General features: G+C 33.5%; 1 protein-coding gene across 2 annotated transcripts in view; it reads right to left on the bottom strand.

Moving 5' to 3' along the window:
• Positions 1–13,649, bottom strand: part of LOC130643445 (phosphatidylinositol 3-kinase catalytic subunit type 3-like) — a 35,594-nt gene extending 21,945 nt beyond the window's left edge. The window contains exons 1-12 of one of the 2 annotated variants that reach the window (XM_057449594.1): positions 13,396–13,647; positions 6,368–6,454; positions 5,725–5,826; positions 5,521–5,578; positions 1,893–1,978; positions 1,676–1,796; positions 1,472–1,558; positions 1,295–1,390; positions 838–1,014; positions 401–493; positions 234–290; positions 19–147 (exon numbers count right to left, since the gene is read on the bottom strand). In XM_057449594.1, the coding sequence (XP_057305577.1) occupies positions 19–147; positions 234–290; positions 401–493; positions 838–1,014; positions 1,295–1,390; positions 1,472–1,558; positions 1,676–1,796; positions 1,893–1,978; positions 5,521–5,578; positions 5,725–5,826; positions 6,368–6,454; positions 13,396–13,616 (1,314 nt within the window). In that variant the 5' untranslated portion in view covers positions 13,617–13,647. Of the gene's footprint in view, positions 1–18; positions 148–233; positions 291–400; positions 494–837; positions 1,015–1,294; positions 1,391–1,471; positions 1,559–1,675; positions 1,797–1,892; positions 1,979–5,520; positions 5,579–5,724; positions 5,827–6,367; positions 6,455–13,395 lie in introns of both variants that reach the window. The other variant, XM_057449595.1, reaches the window with a different exon arrangement.
• Between the last annotated feature and the right edge of the window lie 4,105 nt (positions 13,650–17,754).

Genomic DNA, 17,754 nt, shown 5'->3' with positions numbered 1-17,754 from the left:
GAGAAACAATAATTTCACCTCATCAGATGATTGTTTCAATCGTGACACTGCATATTGGCGAACTGTGCGATTTGTAAATTGTGGCGTCAACAACTCTAATGCATCGACTGCATCGATTGGGTCCCATTTATGGAGAACGTCGATTGCCTATGAGTAAAAGTAGTGCAGAAACTCTGTTGCTTGTGAAACAATATAGTTTTTGAACTTTAAAAAGAACCATCATTATTTTTTACCTGCTTGGTCTCTTGAGAATGATTCCAATTTACACATTTTAAAAATTTGGTCAGTGCCTAATTAAAAATAATAAATAAATAAAGTAGACAACATAAATTAAAAAAAAGATGCATTAAAACAGTAATAGTATTTCATTTTTGTAATAGAAACAAGCAAAACAAGCAACCTTTTTTTGACTGGTGAGATAAAATCGAAAATGCCATATCAGATCTTTCTCTTCAGATGTCAGATGAGCAGATGGTGGGTAGGAGATAATTGCCTATAAAAACAATGAATGTAATTTTAAATGTATACTCCATCACAATTGGCAGTCAAAAAAATGCAATTTTGGAAGGCGTAGCTATACTTGAGAGCAATGTAAGGTTGGGAAAGTTCATGTGAAAGAGAAAAGACTCAGTTAACTTGATATACATAACTTTGCAAAATCTAGTGAAAAAAAGCAGTAGCAATAATAGAAATAACTGGACTACGCAGATTGTCAAGCAGCACATTCCAAAAAAATTGCTTGAATGAGAACAGGACGAAAATAAGAGGATAGAATAGGATGGGATATAGATGCAGACCAGAAGTGAGTGTCATGACCAACATAAGATAACTACTTACAGTTAAAAGATCTCTTTTTGCAGCATTTGGCTTAAGCTCACGCGACATTGTCCCACTTCGTATACTTCTAGTAAGACGGTGGTGCTTACTTTCAACTAAATTTTCCAGTGATATCTCAGGATCGGGGACAGTTACTATTTCTGGATAAACTTGCACATACTCAATCTCATCAGCATCCTAAAAAACAAGTATGTAAAGTTTTGTTAACACAAAGAGCTTGAAAATAATATAAAATACTAGTTGTTAGCCCATAGAAAATTCCACAGAGAGGATCGCCTGCTGTACATATTTCGCACATCCTTGCCTACTTGTTAGCATCAAGTAATAAAATTTACTTGGGCAGAGGTAATTGCTATGATATATATGCAATAATAATGGCATTTTAGATTAAAAAATAATTGGTTTTTAAATGGGCTCACTGAGAGTGTTATAATATAGGTAGAAGAATATTACAAACCTTCTCAAAGTACACAATTGAATGTTCAACTCCATTGAAGACAGTTCGGGGAAATTCAATCATTAAATAAAAAAATGGTGAATTTCTTTTCTCTTTCTAAAATATTAAAAAAAGATATTGAGGCGGGGCAAATATATCCGACATTGTGAAATAATTAAAAGCAAAAATATTTTTTACCTCGTTGACCATTTCAATTTCACGGAATGTCAAACGATCTAACCAATCGACTTTCATAATTTTGCCTTTATGATGCTTTTTACTTAACTACATAACCAAAAGAAGCTTAACAAATTATAACAACATACGCTCTACAAAATGTTGAACTTATTTTTTTTATCAAAATTTAATCAAGCTTGATAGAAATGATTAAAATTTCCAAACCTTAGCTAGTTTGCTCATTTCATCTGCAGCCCCTTTGCTCACTTTGCCTGGAGTCTTGTCATCCCCGTTGGCAACCTTTCCAGGCCACACTCTCAAGTCATGTATTCCCTGGCGTAATGTTCTACAGAAGAAATTGTTTACAACAATTTCTTTGTTTATTTCATGAAAAAGTCCTTCTAAAAGTATTACTACAAACAGGAGTATATCAAATGCTTACCCATATTTTCCAAACAGAGAAACTGTAGTACCTCCAACAGTCATGCATCGTTTGCAATCATACACATCCCAAATGGTTATTCCAAGCTTAAAAAGAACATCAATAAATTTAAATGTTTTCCATGAACTTTAGACTGGCCTGCTTTAAGCATTATCGGTGTATTTTCCCTTTGAATCTTAAAATAAGACGATTGAATCGTCAAAATTTTAAAATAAAGTAAGTAATTGTTTCTATAAGAAACCACAAAAGAAACTACAAATTTAAGCTCCTGCGAAAAAATGATTTGCTCTAAAATAGCAGGTATATTTTTATTATTAAAAAAAAAACTAATTTGCTTTTTTTGTTTTGCTTTCAAACTCACTAAATTGAAACTGCTACAAAGACATACATCTGACATATCTTGATAAAACTTCAAATTATATAGCACATCAATTATTTCTTATAGTGATGTCATGCATAGTAATTAAGAACTCATTACAGGGTGGCCACAGAATTTGGTAAAAGAAATTCCATGACTTTTCCCTGACTTTTTCATGATCAAAACCGTTAAGAAAAATTAAACCCCTAAATTAATCAATTATCAAACAAACCATAAATTTCATTATTTAGAGAACAACTTCGCTGAAAAAAGTACTACATGATGAAAAACAACAAAATCGTGTCAAAATATAAAGAACATATATATTCATACAGAATATTCATATAAAATGAGAACTTTAGAAAAAAATAGACTAGAAAAACAACAAATATCAACTAATATCCTATATAGAGTCTGTGAGCATTGACGTTACTTTTCTTTCTGAAGATCCTTAGTTAGCTTCTCCACAGCTTCATCTAGTTCGGCTATGTTAGCTTTGTTTTCGGTGACCTTTCTTCTAAAAGCATTTGCTTTAACTAAAAAGTCCATGTTCTCAGATTCCCCAGCTTTGTAGCAGAGTTTTTCAATATCCGTGTTCAGTGCATTGATGAATGAGATTAATCTTTTCTTATAGTTTTTAACATTGTTGATTTCGTCTGTTATTGATTTTCTTTTGTTTGATTTCTTGTCTTCGTTGACTTTTCTTTTTTGGTCTTCCAGATGTGTTCCGTATCTTTGTCTGGCAGCTTTACAACTTTTCAACAGACCATTACTCAATTGATACTCATGCAAATCCACACTGGATGATTGTAGGTGGTCATATACAACTCTTTGGCTAACAATAGATTTCTCTTGAAGATTCTCAATCAACAGTTCTTTATTGATACTAAATCCCCGTTCAACAGCAGATTGACTGTGTGATAATGTGAAGATCACTTTACAGATGGCCCATAACGCTTTTTGATCTTTGAAATACGGCCTTAGGAATTCATCCACTGTTGATTTGCTGAAATCAAATTACACAAACTCTTCCTTAGTAGGTGCGTCGAGCGATGATAAGAATTTCTCAAGCTCTTCTTTTGCCGAATCTGCCACAGAAGGCAACACATGATCAACCTGATGAAGCTTTTCAATCAGAGATATAAACTGACTTGTAGATTTCTGTTGGTTCTGTACCATATTGACTGGTGATAATGAGGAGGAGCATCGAACGATAAGATACTTCAAGGGACTTCTCTCTTGTAGCTTCAATATCAGATTAGTTAGAAAAGCCACACAATCTTTTCGGAACTGATGTTTTGCCCTATCTGTTATCTGTTATCTCTTTTGACCGCAAGATAGCCTTTACAGCTGTGCCTGTGTTCACCATGTCAACTGGCAATCGATTCTAAACCTCCTCAACATCAATGTTAAGTTTACGAGGAGTATTCGCTTCAGTCATAACCTCCTTATGAATAAAAAGGTTCATGATTTTTCTAGTCATTCCCTCAAGCACAAGAAAGGAACTAATGGATTATCTGATTGGAAAGCAACCAAGTAACATTTCAGGGTCGTTGCAATATTCTTGAAAAGGTAAACTTTGCGACCATAAGTTTGTCCTTATAAGCAGCCAATAGAACATCATAGGATTTGTACTTTGGCCGTTTGCTTTTGCTGAGACTTTGACAACATTGTCCCACAATTCAATTGCTCTTGCTGCTACGTCCTCGTCCTCAATCCATCTTGTGGCGCAAAATCTGTGAATTAAATCAAATATTACCAAATTGTTGTTGTTGTTGTTGTTGAGTTTGTCTTATGACCATCCATAGATAGCTGAATCATGTTTTTAAAGCATAACTCCGCCAATGTTGCTCAAGTTAAAATCTATATCGCATTTCAATCTATATCTTACATCTGGCTGATGTAACTGACTTGTTACTCTGTAACCATGCCTTGAATCTGTCCTCTTTAAGCCACTACTCATTAAACCAGCAAATTTTCTTTGATGACATTTTCTATATGTTCTTATACTATCAACTGAAACGACGAAAACAAATACTGTTTTTAGACTTTTAAGGAACACTATTTCTATTAATAAATCCTCTAAAACCAGAGCTACCTGTTGCATTCAGAAAAACTATTCGAAACATGGCAAATAATTGATAAAACTTCCTGAATAGTACTAGTAGTACAATAGTACAAATACCACTTTCACACAAGGTATATGGCAAGGTGATCTTTACTTTCTAAGAACAAATATATTCCTGTCCCATGCTACAAGCTAGAACTATGCTAGGACTCCCTTCCTTAGAAGAAACATTGATTGAAAACTATTTTACCACACAGATTACATCAATATAAGTTATCATTGCTTGTAAACTAAGCAGTCACATGACATAATGTATAATAAAACAAATTTATAATATAATAAAACCAAACACAACTATGTTATATTGCAACAAAGCTTGACAATGAAACTGTTCAAAAAATTGAAATTAAGTTTTCTTGAAATTTATGCTACAAAATATAAACTGCAAAAATATTTAGCCAGTCAAAAACTTAGGTTGTCAAGGAAAAAAAGTTCCATGACTTTTCCATGACTTTTTCGTGAAAATCCTGTTTTCCATGACTTTTTCCAGACCAAATAAAATTCCATGACTTTACCATGATTTCCAGAAATTCCATGACTTGTGGCCACCCTGCATTAAGATTTTTCACAAAAATTTCTGTTCATAGACAACTGTCTTATATTTGTTTTATTTGAAATCAACTTTTTTTTTACAGGATGTAAGGCTTAATAAGATTAAGCACTAGTTTGCTTCCAGATTTTAAATATTGGCTATTACATAAAACCACCCCTTAAATCATAAAAATACTTGGTAGAATGGTAGGACATATTCATTGTGTCCATGGTGTTTAGAAAATGATTGCAATTAAAAATTACACCATAACTCTATTTAATCACAGAGATTTGTACAAACTTTTAACACATCAACAAACCTAATTTTCAAATTTTTTACAGATTTTACCTTAAATTTGGGTTATGGTCATTTTTGTAACAAAAAAATAAGAACAAAAAAAATTCGCTGACAAAGTTTTTTGAATGGTAATTTTACGAAAATATAGCCAAAGCTTGTGAATGCTTTTATAGAGTGTCAATTTTATAAGGAAAATTTAAAGTTTAAATGAAGTGAAAGCATCCGACAGATCTAAATTATCACATTTTTTTATTATTCTCTGATTGACATTGCCGATTGTACATTATTTTATGCACATGACTATGAAACTCACCTCAGCATGGCGGGGTAGATCTTGATATTTTATTGGTAATTGAACCCATTCGTTCCAACTAAAAAAATTAGGGAAGGTTAGTCAACTGAAAATACACCAACAATCAAGAACCAATATAACCTACTCAATATATCCAAGTGTACATTGCAAATCTTCAAACGTATTTTTTTTTTCATTAGATGTCAAAACACACTAAACACCTACTTCCATCTTGTGTTGAAAGACTTGTACATCGTACGAACAGGCATAAACATGGGTTTTCCATCATGATAAACAGTTATAGTGGCAAACAGATCTGGACATGAACTATGCATAAAGTATAATAATAAAATCATAACCAACGCTTACTATAATTAGTCATAAATATAGTTAGGGAACTCAAAGTTATGCTTTTAAATTTATTAAGGATATATATTTCACAATTAGTAAATATTCTGAGAGCATTTAAAAAGTTATAAGAATGAAATAAAAAAAATAAAAAAAAATTAAAAAGAGTAACCATATTAAAAAGAATACACATCTGAAAGGGAAAGCGAGATGCTTATGTTATACAGCTGTGACTTTTTGCCTTGAAACATTCTGATTTTAAAATAACATCAAATCCCATTGTTAAGCCTTGATGCACCAATAAATTATACAAAGATGACAAAAGCCTTTGTTTTTCACTTCACTGTATGCTTATTTGATTACTGGCCGTCTTTTGGTTACTAGGCGCTTGTTATAAGCCTTTAGGTTAGACTCAATTATTTAATACCTTGTTTAGTTGGTTTCATTAAATAATACTAATATCAAGTCTTAGCAAAGGAGTTTATTCTATGTTTTAACAGTAAAGTTAATTTTATTTCACCTTTGATGGAGACCAGAATATTTTAATTGAGGGTCGTTTAGAAGCTCCTGATAGTTCTCCAAATTCTTTCGTCCCTCAAGAGTCCCACTAAAACAAAATTACATAGAAATTACAGTACTAAAATATTGATCTTAATAAACACAAGAAAAAATATGTAATCTGAAAATACAGACTGAAATTAAGTATTCAAGAAACTCTAGTCAAAGTTATTAACAATACAAACTCACTACAATACAAAATGACTACCAATGAACAAGAGCCAATAACTGCTCGTTTTACAAAAATAAAAACAAATGTATTTCTTTTTTCACAACAGTTGTTATAGGTAATGTTTTTTAAAGGCAAATTGGCAAGAACTACAATAACCTTTTTTGATCAAGAACTAAACTAAAACAAAAGAATAAGTAACTTGTGATTACTATGATTTTTATAATGTTGTTGTGTGTTTTTTTTTTTTCTTCTTAAAATCTATTGTTCTATTAAAATTCATTGTTTGAATACTAATTACAGGCAAGCACCGTTACACATATTATCAGTAGTAAACTGCTTCTTTTACATATTTCCTAATTATGATGTGCGGAAAGTTCACCTGGGTAACAAGTTTTAGCCCTATGATAAAAACATATGTAAAAAAGAGCAGAACATGTTTCAGTTCTCAATGTGGATTTTTTAGTTAAACAAACAATCACTGTTATAAAAAAACTGGAGTTTGAAATATCAGAAAACATATCTTGCTGTATAGTTTTTTTTTTGGTTGAAAACTGTAAAATAGTGTACTTTAGAAGGTTAATGCGGTGTGTAGTATTTCTTTTAAAAACTATTAAAAGCAAAAGGTAGAAGGCCAATATGGCACCACACTTTACTTGAAACCTGTAAAACAGTACCATAAAAGGTTAATATGGTGCCCTAATTTACTTGAAAACAGTAAACTATGCCTTAAAATGCCAATATGGTATGTTCCAGTGAAATGACTAAACTGGCACCATAGAAGGTTTACACAGCTTCCTTCAGGGAAGTCCCCTATAACATAAGCAGATGTTCAAGTGAAAAGGAATTTTTTCATTTAAAAATATTTTTATCCACACAGTGGTGCAAAAGTTATTCTCAAAGTTTTGTTTAAAAAAAAGATATTAGATATATGATAATAAGACTGTGTGTGTGGGTGTGTCTGTCTGGAACAGGCAAAGTGAATGTGTTCCTTTTCCTTTGATGTAGCCAAAAATAAATCTCGAATGCTAAATTTTTTAGTGTTATGGTGTGACTTAAATAACACTACTTTAACGTCAATATCTTATATTAAATTAATGAAGCCATAAATTGGTGACATCATTCATTTCTCACGGCGTGGGTAACTAGGGACAACCTGGGACCAAATAGGGTAAGTTTCCCAAACCACAGGGTGTTGAAAAACCTGCAAACCACAATATCTCTGCTACCGTTTGTCAAAGATACATGATCCCATACATTTTGTTGATCAACTTTTCAAGATCTATACGATTAAGACAACATGTATACAAATTTTTTTTAAAAAATTTGTGTGTTTTGGTGTGTCTTGCTGATCATCATCATCATCATCATCATTTTCGGCTTAACGTCCGTTTTCCATGCTAGCATGGGTTGGACGGGGTATATTAATGACCCTCTTCCAATCTGATCTAGACTGTGTTAGATCTAAACTCAACTTCTTCTGTATCAAGTCTGTCCTTATAACCTCCTGCCAAGTCTTTCTCGGTCTGCCTCTGGGCTTTGCCCCAGGAACTATCAAGTCTCTACACTTTCTTACCCAATTATCCTCCTCCATTCTTTCCAAGTGCCCCAGCCAATTCAATCTTTTTTATCTGGATAATATCTTTAATTCTATGGAGACTTAGTCTGCTTCTTAGCTCATCTGAACTCTTTCTGTCTCTCAGACTGGCGTTACACATCCACCTAACCATTCTCATATAATTCCTTTCTAAACGATCAAGACCTTCCTGCTTCACTGCCCATGTCTCACTACTTACAACATAACACTTCTTACACAGGCCTCATACAACCTACCTTTTACCTCAATTGACAGGACTCTAGTTAACAAGTTGCTCTAGTGGCTAGTTAACAAAGGAAGTAACTCTCTGAACTTTTTCCAAGCAGAACCTATCCTACAAGTAACACTTCTTCCAACACCCCCTTCACTGCCCAACATATCACCTAAGTAACAAAAGTTCTCAACTATCTCTAACAAGCCACTGTTGTACATCATTAAAGCTGGAAATACTTCATTCTCTATAATCTCACCTTTGCAACGCTTGCATACAAACTGTATGTCAGCTCTTAACCTTCCACTAATACTACTGCACTTCTTATGTACCCAATGCTTGCAAGTCTGACAAAAAATTGAGTTACTACCAACCCCTTTCCTGCAAACTCCACAAGGCCACTTTCCAACTACAAGGTCACACTTGGCTGCAATGCTACTAATCATGACTTTAGACTTTGCTGTGTTTACCTTTAGCCCTTTCTCTTCTAGTCCTTTCTTCCCCTTCTCAAACTTTTCAACTAATTCTTCCATCAACTCTGCTATGAGAACCAAATCATCTGCATACAATAACTCCCATGGACAACCTGTTCTGAACTCCATCGACAGCGCTTCTAAGACTAGAATAAACAACAAAGGACTAAGTACAGAACCCTGATGTACATCAACATTTACACTAAATTCATCACTAAGTGAATCCTGACACGACTTCTAGCATTGCTGTACATAGACTGTACCATCGTAACTAGCCACTCATCCACACCTAATTTTCTCATAGCCCACTTTACGTCGCACTCTATCAAAAGCTTTCTCTAAATCTACAAAGGCAAAATAGAGATTCTTTCTCTTTCCTAAATACTTTCCCTGAAGCTGTCTGAGTAAAAATATTGCATCTGTAGTGCCATGCCCTGGAACAAAACCAAATTGCATCTTATCTATATCAATTCTTTCTCTAAGTAACTTATCAATCACTCTTTCAATAACTTTCATTACTTGATTAACCAACTTCAAACCTCTATGGTTACCCCTTTCTAATGCATCACCATTGCCCTTGAAACAATTCACTATTACACTCGACTGCCACTCACTCGGAATAGCACCATCCTTTATAATCTGGTTAGCAAGACTTGTAATAAGCTCAACTCCAATATATCCAGATGCTTTTACCATCTCTGCAACAATACCTGATACTCCTGCAGCCTTGCCAATCTTCAATTTCCTAATAGCCTCCACTGCCCATTCTGTCTTGATCTGCATAGCTGGCCCTTCTACAACATCATCATCAGACAAATTATCTTTGTCCCAATCAAACGCGGTGTTAAGCAACCTCTGATAATGATTCTTCCAAGCTACCCTTTTCTCCTCCTCTGTGCTAGCCAAAACACCTTCATCATTACGTATACACTTCTCACCTACAACATCTTGATTAGTCTTCTTCATTTGCTTTGCTATCTTGAATACCTCATTGCGCTGGTCTTCCCTTCTTAACACATCGGCAAATCTGTTTGTCTCTGCTCCTGATTTTGCCTTATACACTGCTGTACGAGCACGACGCTTAGCTTCTAAGTAAATATTTTTACTACCACCTGACTTCCACTCTTTCCAAGGTTTCCTCTTTTCCTTTATACACTGGTCAACCTCATTATTCCACCACCAGGTCTGTCTATGTCTAGCTGGTCCTTTCGTCCACCCACAGGTATCATCAGAGGCTTCTAGAAGACAATTCTTCAAAGTAGTCCAAGTACTTTCAACATTGTCACTATCACATTGACCATTGTGGGCTAACTGCTGAACTTTTGCACTAAATTGTCTTGCTACAATCTCTTCCTTCAGCTTCCAGACTTTTCGACGGGGCCTGTACTTTCCCTTGGCTTCTTTAACACTTTTCAAGATAATATCACAAACCAGCAACCTATGCTGGGAAACACACTCTTCCCCCGATATAACTTTCACGTCCTTCACCACTTTCTTGTCTGACTTTCTAACTTTCTGACTCATATGTTATCAGCCTACTCTGTCTCTTACTGAATGATGTGTTGCAAACCACCATGTCCGTTGCCATTCCAAACTCAAGCAATCTCTCCCCTTCCTTATTTCTGCTCCCAAATCCATAGCCTCCATGCACACCTCTATAACCTTCAGATGACTTCCCAACATGACCATTAAAGTCGCCGCCCACCATGACAAGTTCAGTGTCTCCAAACTTTGATGTGACTGCTATTAACTGCTATTAACTCATCATAAAACTTATCTTTATCTCTATCTGCTGATGTTAGCAAAATTATAAAACTCCTATATCTCCAAAAAAATATGAACCACGAACGTATACCTTTTCTTGATCAGCGCTTAAGCAGTATGCAATAAAGGCAACGTAAAAACAAGTTTCTAAAGATTTTTTGTTATAGACGGGTTGATAACGTTATTAAAATTTAAATAACACTTCTTTCCCATTGTCTTTCTGCCTTCCATGGGCTTTATCGAATAGTATACAGTGCTGTGAAAAGGTTTGTTGACAGCGTGGTTCGTGTTTATTTCATGTTACGCACGAACCACGATAGCCCACGATGCGTATTTTTTTAACAGTCGTGGACCTCACGATCATGTTTCGTGGACTACATGAACAAAAATTAAACATTACACTGTGGCGTCCACGATAGATAACTTCTATTGTAAAACAACAAAGACCGTATTAGTTTATCAATTAAATAAAAAACCGACGGCAAAAAAATAAATTAACACTTGTCGTTTTAATTCGTTGTCATAAAGCTAGCTATATAATAGATTTTAATAGTTCCCGAATCAAAATGCGATGTAAAAAACATTTCTATCGCAGCTTTTCGTTTATAAACTTTTAAAATGCGATCTAAAAAAACATTTCTATCGCCGCTTTTCGTTTTTAAACTTTTAAAATGCAATTTAAAAAAACATTTCTATCACTATTCTTCTTTCTTAAACTTTTAAAACGCGATCTACAACAGCATTTCTATCACCGCTTTTTGTTCTTAAACTTTTAAAATGCAATCTAACAAAGCATTTCTATCGCCGCTTTTCATACTTAATCTTAAAAACATTTCTATTGCTGCTTCTCGTTTATCAACTTTTAAAATGTGATCTAAAAAAACATTTCTATCGCCGCTGTTCGTTTATAAACTTTTAAAATGTGATCTAAAAAAATATTTCTATCACCGCAGACAAATTTAACTTTTCTAGACAAATGACATTTCGTAAAAATACAATCGCGTCCATGTATACACCAAGCAAAAACTATGAATATGTTTTTTTTAACTGTGTGCACCACGCTCGTTACACGCACACGATGTTAACAAACCTTTTCACAGTACTGTATATATAAAAATAAAAATTTTCAGAAGGAAATTTTTTATCATTGCAACAAAACCTTTTAGTATAAACAATAATAGTTTTGTGCACGATTATACACTGTAGCTATTGTTAAATAACTCACAACAAAACTTTTGTAGAGACTATTAAAGTAATAAACAAAAGAGGGCTTTTGATTTGCCTGAAAAGGTTTGTATAGCAAGAACGTGGAAGTTCAATACTATTTTTAAGCCCTTTTGTTACTTGCATATTTAATCTTTAAAAGTTGTCTATCCTAGCGAGGACAATAAAAATTGAAAAACATGGCACTGGATCACACACATTTTCCTCGCTTAACCAAACATTTCTTTATCTAAGATGGATTCATGGAAGATGCATATATACGTCATTAAAAGTGAGTATAAATGCCTCAGGGTGGCATGAATTAGTTAGGCACAATCTGCAAACCAGGGATCCTGTGATGCAGGGATATTGCAATTTTAGATCTTGTTGGGACATGGGTTTCTTAATCAAAGGTAGTTTGCTGTCTATATATATAGTTTGGATCAGCTAAAGTATCTTCGTACCATAATCACTTGTATTACATATAATAGATGAAACTTAGATCCAATCTGGCTAACACATATTTGAAATAATCAACCAAAACATTAAGCTTGACACACATTATCACATTATCACATATTTTGGAGTTATATATACTATATGCTGATTATTTGTTGTAACCAATGCTGGCCATGCATAACAAATATGAAAACTATAACACATTTGTTATGGCCAAACTTGGTTTGAACTGGTATATTATAGCACAAGTTTTACTTGATTACAGTATGCAAACATGGCTGAACCAAAAATACCTGGAACACGGAATCCCTAGGTTGTGCGATTAGCTTAGCTACCCTATACCGTCCATATTACGTGAACGCTAAAAATTTTTGATTTCACTTTTCTTTGTTAATTTCGCTTCTCACTGGCAACACAGCTATGACATAATATCCTGAGCCTTACATCAAAGATCTAACAATATTAACATTTTCACCAGTACTGAAATTTGGGCACTTTACATAACAGACAGTTTTTATTGGGTAGATGACAGATAAAAAAATTATGCACAGTGGGAATATAACATTGTAATTTATTGTTATCTTTGTAATTATTCATTAAATACCAAACAAACCTAGCTAGCTAGCTATTATACAATAGCTAGCTACACAGGCTGGGAAACTTTTACAAAACCATTTTTATCCCCATGTGTGCTCATCTCTATAGCTATATAGATCCTCTTTGGTAATTCGCTTCACCAAGTTTTCCTAATGCTGCGTTTCTTTTTAAGCAACAGAAAAAGATGCCTGCCGGTTTTTGAAGAAGTATAGCTGAGTATTGCAACTATTTTTCATTATAAAATCTAACATTGGAAAAACACATCATGAAATTAAGTTGTAAAGCACAGAAATAGGATGTTTCTGTCACCAGAGTTTTTTTTTTAGATTAACTACAGAGTTAATCTACAGAGAGAAAGAGACTGCACTCGTCCTCTAGTTAGCTAAAAATAAAAATAATAATAAAAAAAACATCATGATAAAATTTCGTCACGTAAATATACGCAATCCTTTAGCTATACATATTGATAATGATGTTATTGAAAAAATAGATCTCAACGTTATCCCAATGTACTTACATCTTTATTTGCAAAAATGCATCAACGTCACAGCTGTGAACATAACGAAATTTATCTTGCACTTCGTTAACCACTCCAGAAGCCATCTTGAATTTTTGAAAACAAGGTGCCGTCTGCGCTAATTTCGGATCCGATGGAACGCCGTTTTTATACGATCCATGGGGCGAGGGACTTTGGAGATCCATACCTCCTAACAGACTAACCTGGTGAAATTGTTGCATGCTTTCGTGTTAAATTGTAACTGTGAGGTTGAATTTTTGGCTTTGCGCATCAACTTGGTGTTCGGCTGTAAAAAAATTATACTTTTCTGGTCAAATGCAAAGCTATAAAAAACGTTTGGTTTAGGATTGTTTTCATAGAGGTTCATCACAACAATTTTTATAGAACATTATTTTTTGACTTTCGCCCTTTGCTCTGCGTGGTGGGATCTTTAATATTACTTTGATGAGACCAAAGAGATAGAGAACTTACCAAAATCGAGAGGCGCAGGATTGGTAGTATCCAGACTGTGAAGTTCGCTTTTTTTGCTTTGCATATTTGCAGGCTCTGTTGTTTGTACATGTCGTTGTTTTATGAACGACATAATAATCAGCAAGAATACGGATTGCAAAAATTACGTTCCTTAAATACTCATGTATTTACGTTATCAAAATTTTTGGAAACAATTATGACTTCATCTTAACATGTTTTAATTGTCATTGTTTTTACGCGACATAGGTAAGATCAAGCATTTTGACTAACCCGCAACATAGCGTGTTATTTATCTGAAACAGCAAAAGACCAAAAAACTAGAAAGGATTCAGATAAGTGGAAAGCGAGTTGACCCTTCGGCCTAATAACGTAAAGGTTATCGTGTTAACGTTAGCGCTATTTCATAAGAACTGTTTTCTAGTAACGAGATATTAGCTTTTACTTTGAGTTATGTTGATTAAAAAATAAAATTGTTCAACTTTATCTTTTGTGAAATTGTCCCCGAAAAGGGTGAGTGTTTTCCAAGTCTGAGTACTTCACCTTTGAAGTCCCTATAGTGAGTAGATTCTAAATGTCACGATGCTTTGCTACAAATATCCCGAGTTTGTATCTAGTCACACTTTTTTTGATCCAACAATACTTTTTTGATTTTTGCGACATTTTAGTTTTCTATTCAAAGTAAAATTCTTTAAAATGATTGTAGTAATTTTCTTGTTCACCTATGTTTCTTTTATTTTCTAGTTCGCTGCGCCGAGGCGAACACATTTATTTATTTACTAATTTCTGAAAGAGAGAAAACTCTTCGGTTAGTTGTGCGTTCTCTTAGTATGTAAGGTACGTGAAGTAATCATCAAGCGAGCACACACGTGACTTCATTGTAACTTCATAGCCTTGGTTGTATATACGAAAATAAAATCAGTTTTTGAATATGTTCATCCATCAAATCGTAAAGATCACATAAGTGTGCAGTGTAAATCCTGATAAAACCACTGAAATGAAAAAGTTCTCGCTTAACACTAATCCTTTGATATGAATTTAAACAAGAGGTTTTAATGATTACGATATTTGTCAGGTGAATTGTGTGCATTGAAGAAAATCCTTAGTCGTTTTTGCGCCTAGACGGAAATTAGAGTTTCGAAGATAGAAAATAGAAAAATATGGGTATTGCAATGAATCTACTCTGTATCTTTGTAATTTTGCCCCACGTATTAAGAACATTTGTAGCAAGCCCATTAGAGAGGTAAATATTTTTCAAAGGATCTCTTCATATATATCGTACAAGAAAAGGAAAGTGCTTCATTTTTTCTCAGTTCTTCTAATGTCCTTTTTGTATGGATGTTCTGTGGACGTGTCACAATATTCGTTTCTTTAGTTTAATGAAGGACATTCTTCAGACTTCTTTCATTTTAACATGCTCTGTTCCTTTCATTTCAAATCAGTCGAATAAAGTTTTGTCGAATAAAGTTTTGATGAATAAAGTTTTAAAAGGTACATTTTGGGGGGATAATTATCGGTGATTAATTAGACGGTTCTTCAAAGTTGAGGTCAAGAATTCCGGTCAAAGATGAAAAGGAGAAAGAGCGGAAGAAGAAAAAGACAAAACATCAAAAAAACGAGAAAAGCAATGTAAAGAAAACAAAACGAAACGAAACAATTATCGGTGATCACGAAAGTTATTTGGACAAGCAAAAAACTAGAGAGAAAAACAAAACTATAACCTGGCGCCGAATTTTAAAAAACTTCTAAAATACCTTCTAGTTTACAGTAATGGCTTATTTCCAAAAATGTAAGAAAAATAATAATTTTTTTATCAATTATTTGCAAAATTTACGGCGTAACAACCTGTCGATTTGTCCTGTCGGTATAATGTATAAATGTATGAAACCAGGTACGTTTTAAATCTCTGAGGAAAACTATACTTCTATAGTCTATTTCAGGGACAGGGACATCTATGTCAAGACTTCTAAATTTTTGTATAACAACCCTGAGTTAAGGAATTCCTGCGACGCAGAATTGTAATGTATGATTTGCATAATTATGTTTCCTTTTAGTTTTGTTTCGCCTTAGGTTCGACAATAGTCTCATGTAGTGAGTGCACCTGTACGTTTTGGAGACATTTCGTACGTGTCTGCTGCAATGTTTTGAATGTAGATGCTTTAAAATTTGAAATCTTCACCATCCAGTTATAGATTACAAGCAAAAAGTTGGGTTGATTCAGAAATTTTGACGGATTAGGTTAGACAACTTAAAAAATATTTCTTATATAGACAAGAAAATGTCATACTAACACATAGTTAATGTTCCTTCTTCGTTTTACAAAGTTTTTTGACCAACCGTTGTTTCCCGAATCCCCGATTTCTTGAACTTTTTTCTCGGCCTCTTCAGAGTTCAAAAAATCACAGTAGTACTGTATTTTTTTTAACGGGAAAAAAAACAAAGAATAGAATCAACCTCTGTCTATCTAATCTTCTACCCGTCTATTCAGAATTTGTTGTGATTGATTTTATCAAACACTAAAAAAGGAAAAAAAAATAAGATTTAACATTGAAATAAAAGTCAGAGCCATGATTGCTGACTACACATCAATATCAGCAGCAGTGTATACTTGATGTGACTTCTTCACTAATTTTAATGGATTGCCTGGTCTTTTGTTTTTAGAACACAAATTCAGCTCCAAAGTCTTTTTGATTCACATTAGGTCAGCTTAAGTATCTGCCTTAACTGAACAAAGGCATTAGGTCGAGTTTAAACTCGCTGAACTAGTGACTACAGTTTCAAGTTGCATTCTGTTTAACTTTATCACAATGTCGACGCTATTAATGAAAACCTTTCGTCAGATCGAATTTTTTAAATCTGTGACAGGTAGTATATTCGGATCTAAATTAAACATTCTAAAAACGAAATCAGGAAACATTTTTTCCATGATCCTTGTCTTTTTTTATATTAGTATTACGCAATTTGTCTTGCATTAAAAAGGACAGGTAACCCTTGCTTAACAATATGTTACATATATGATGGTATAGCGGTTGCTACATCAACTAAAACAGAATAAATAATTAAACAACCACAATTCAAAACATTAGATTGCAACACATACAAGTTTTTTAAAGCATCAGTAAATTTCTGTTAATTCTTACAGATTATTATAAATCTTTTAGGAAATTTGGGAAAAAATGATATCTTGTAGGTATGTTGTGCAGTACAACTGTAACAGCTCTGTGTAATAACGTTTGGGTAAGATACAGAATATTGTTTTAACTACAGCTTAGGGTAAAAAAAAATTTAGCAAATTTACTATGGCGGAAGTTCGAAACTTTCAAAAAAATTTTGATGTAGTTAGCTAGCGAGGTGATGCGAAACCCGTAATGATCATGTCTGATCAGCTCCTGATACATATTACGAGATGCGAAAAGGTTTGTTACAAAATGGTCGTTGCCAAGCAAATATCAAAACGAAACATATTCACCATAAATATGAGCAAAGTAAATTATTAATTAATCGGTTTTTTAATTGGATAATTTATAAGAAAGGGGGAATACACTTAGTAATCACTTCTTCGAATTCTATATATGTTTCCTCTATGAAATGCAGCTCAATCTGATACAGTAAGTTTTACATGTCAAAGCTTCTTTCCGCCGCAATTTTTTTTTGTCCCATGACAACCGCCGAAAAATATATTTCATGTAAAAATCTGAAACATTGTTTTTTTAATCATTTATTCTTTCTTAGTGTTATTAATTAATTATTTCGTTTTTAACCCCCCAGTGAAGAGTGTTATAACGGTGATGTTTAACTTAAAAGATGTTAGAATTAGTATAATGAGGTAAAACATTATAGGAGACGTTTATCTTTAGCTAAGATGGGTTTGTTTTTTAAATTGTTTATCAA

Source organism: Hydractinia symbiolongicarpus, chromosome 1 (assembly GCF_029227915.1).
Source record: "Hydractinia symbiolongicarpus strain clone_291-10 chromosome 1, HSymV2.1, whole genome shotgun sequence".
Classification (NCBI taxonomy): Eukaryota; Metazoa; Cnidaria; class Hydrozoa; order Anthoathecata; family Hydractiniidae; genus Hydractinia; species Hydractinia symbiolongicarpus.
This window is presented reverse-complemented; position numbering and strand designations above follow the sequence as displayed.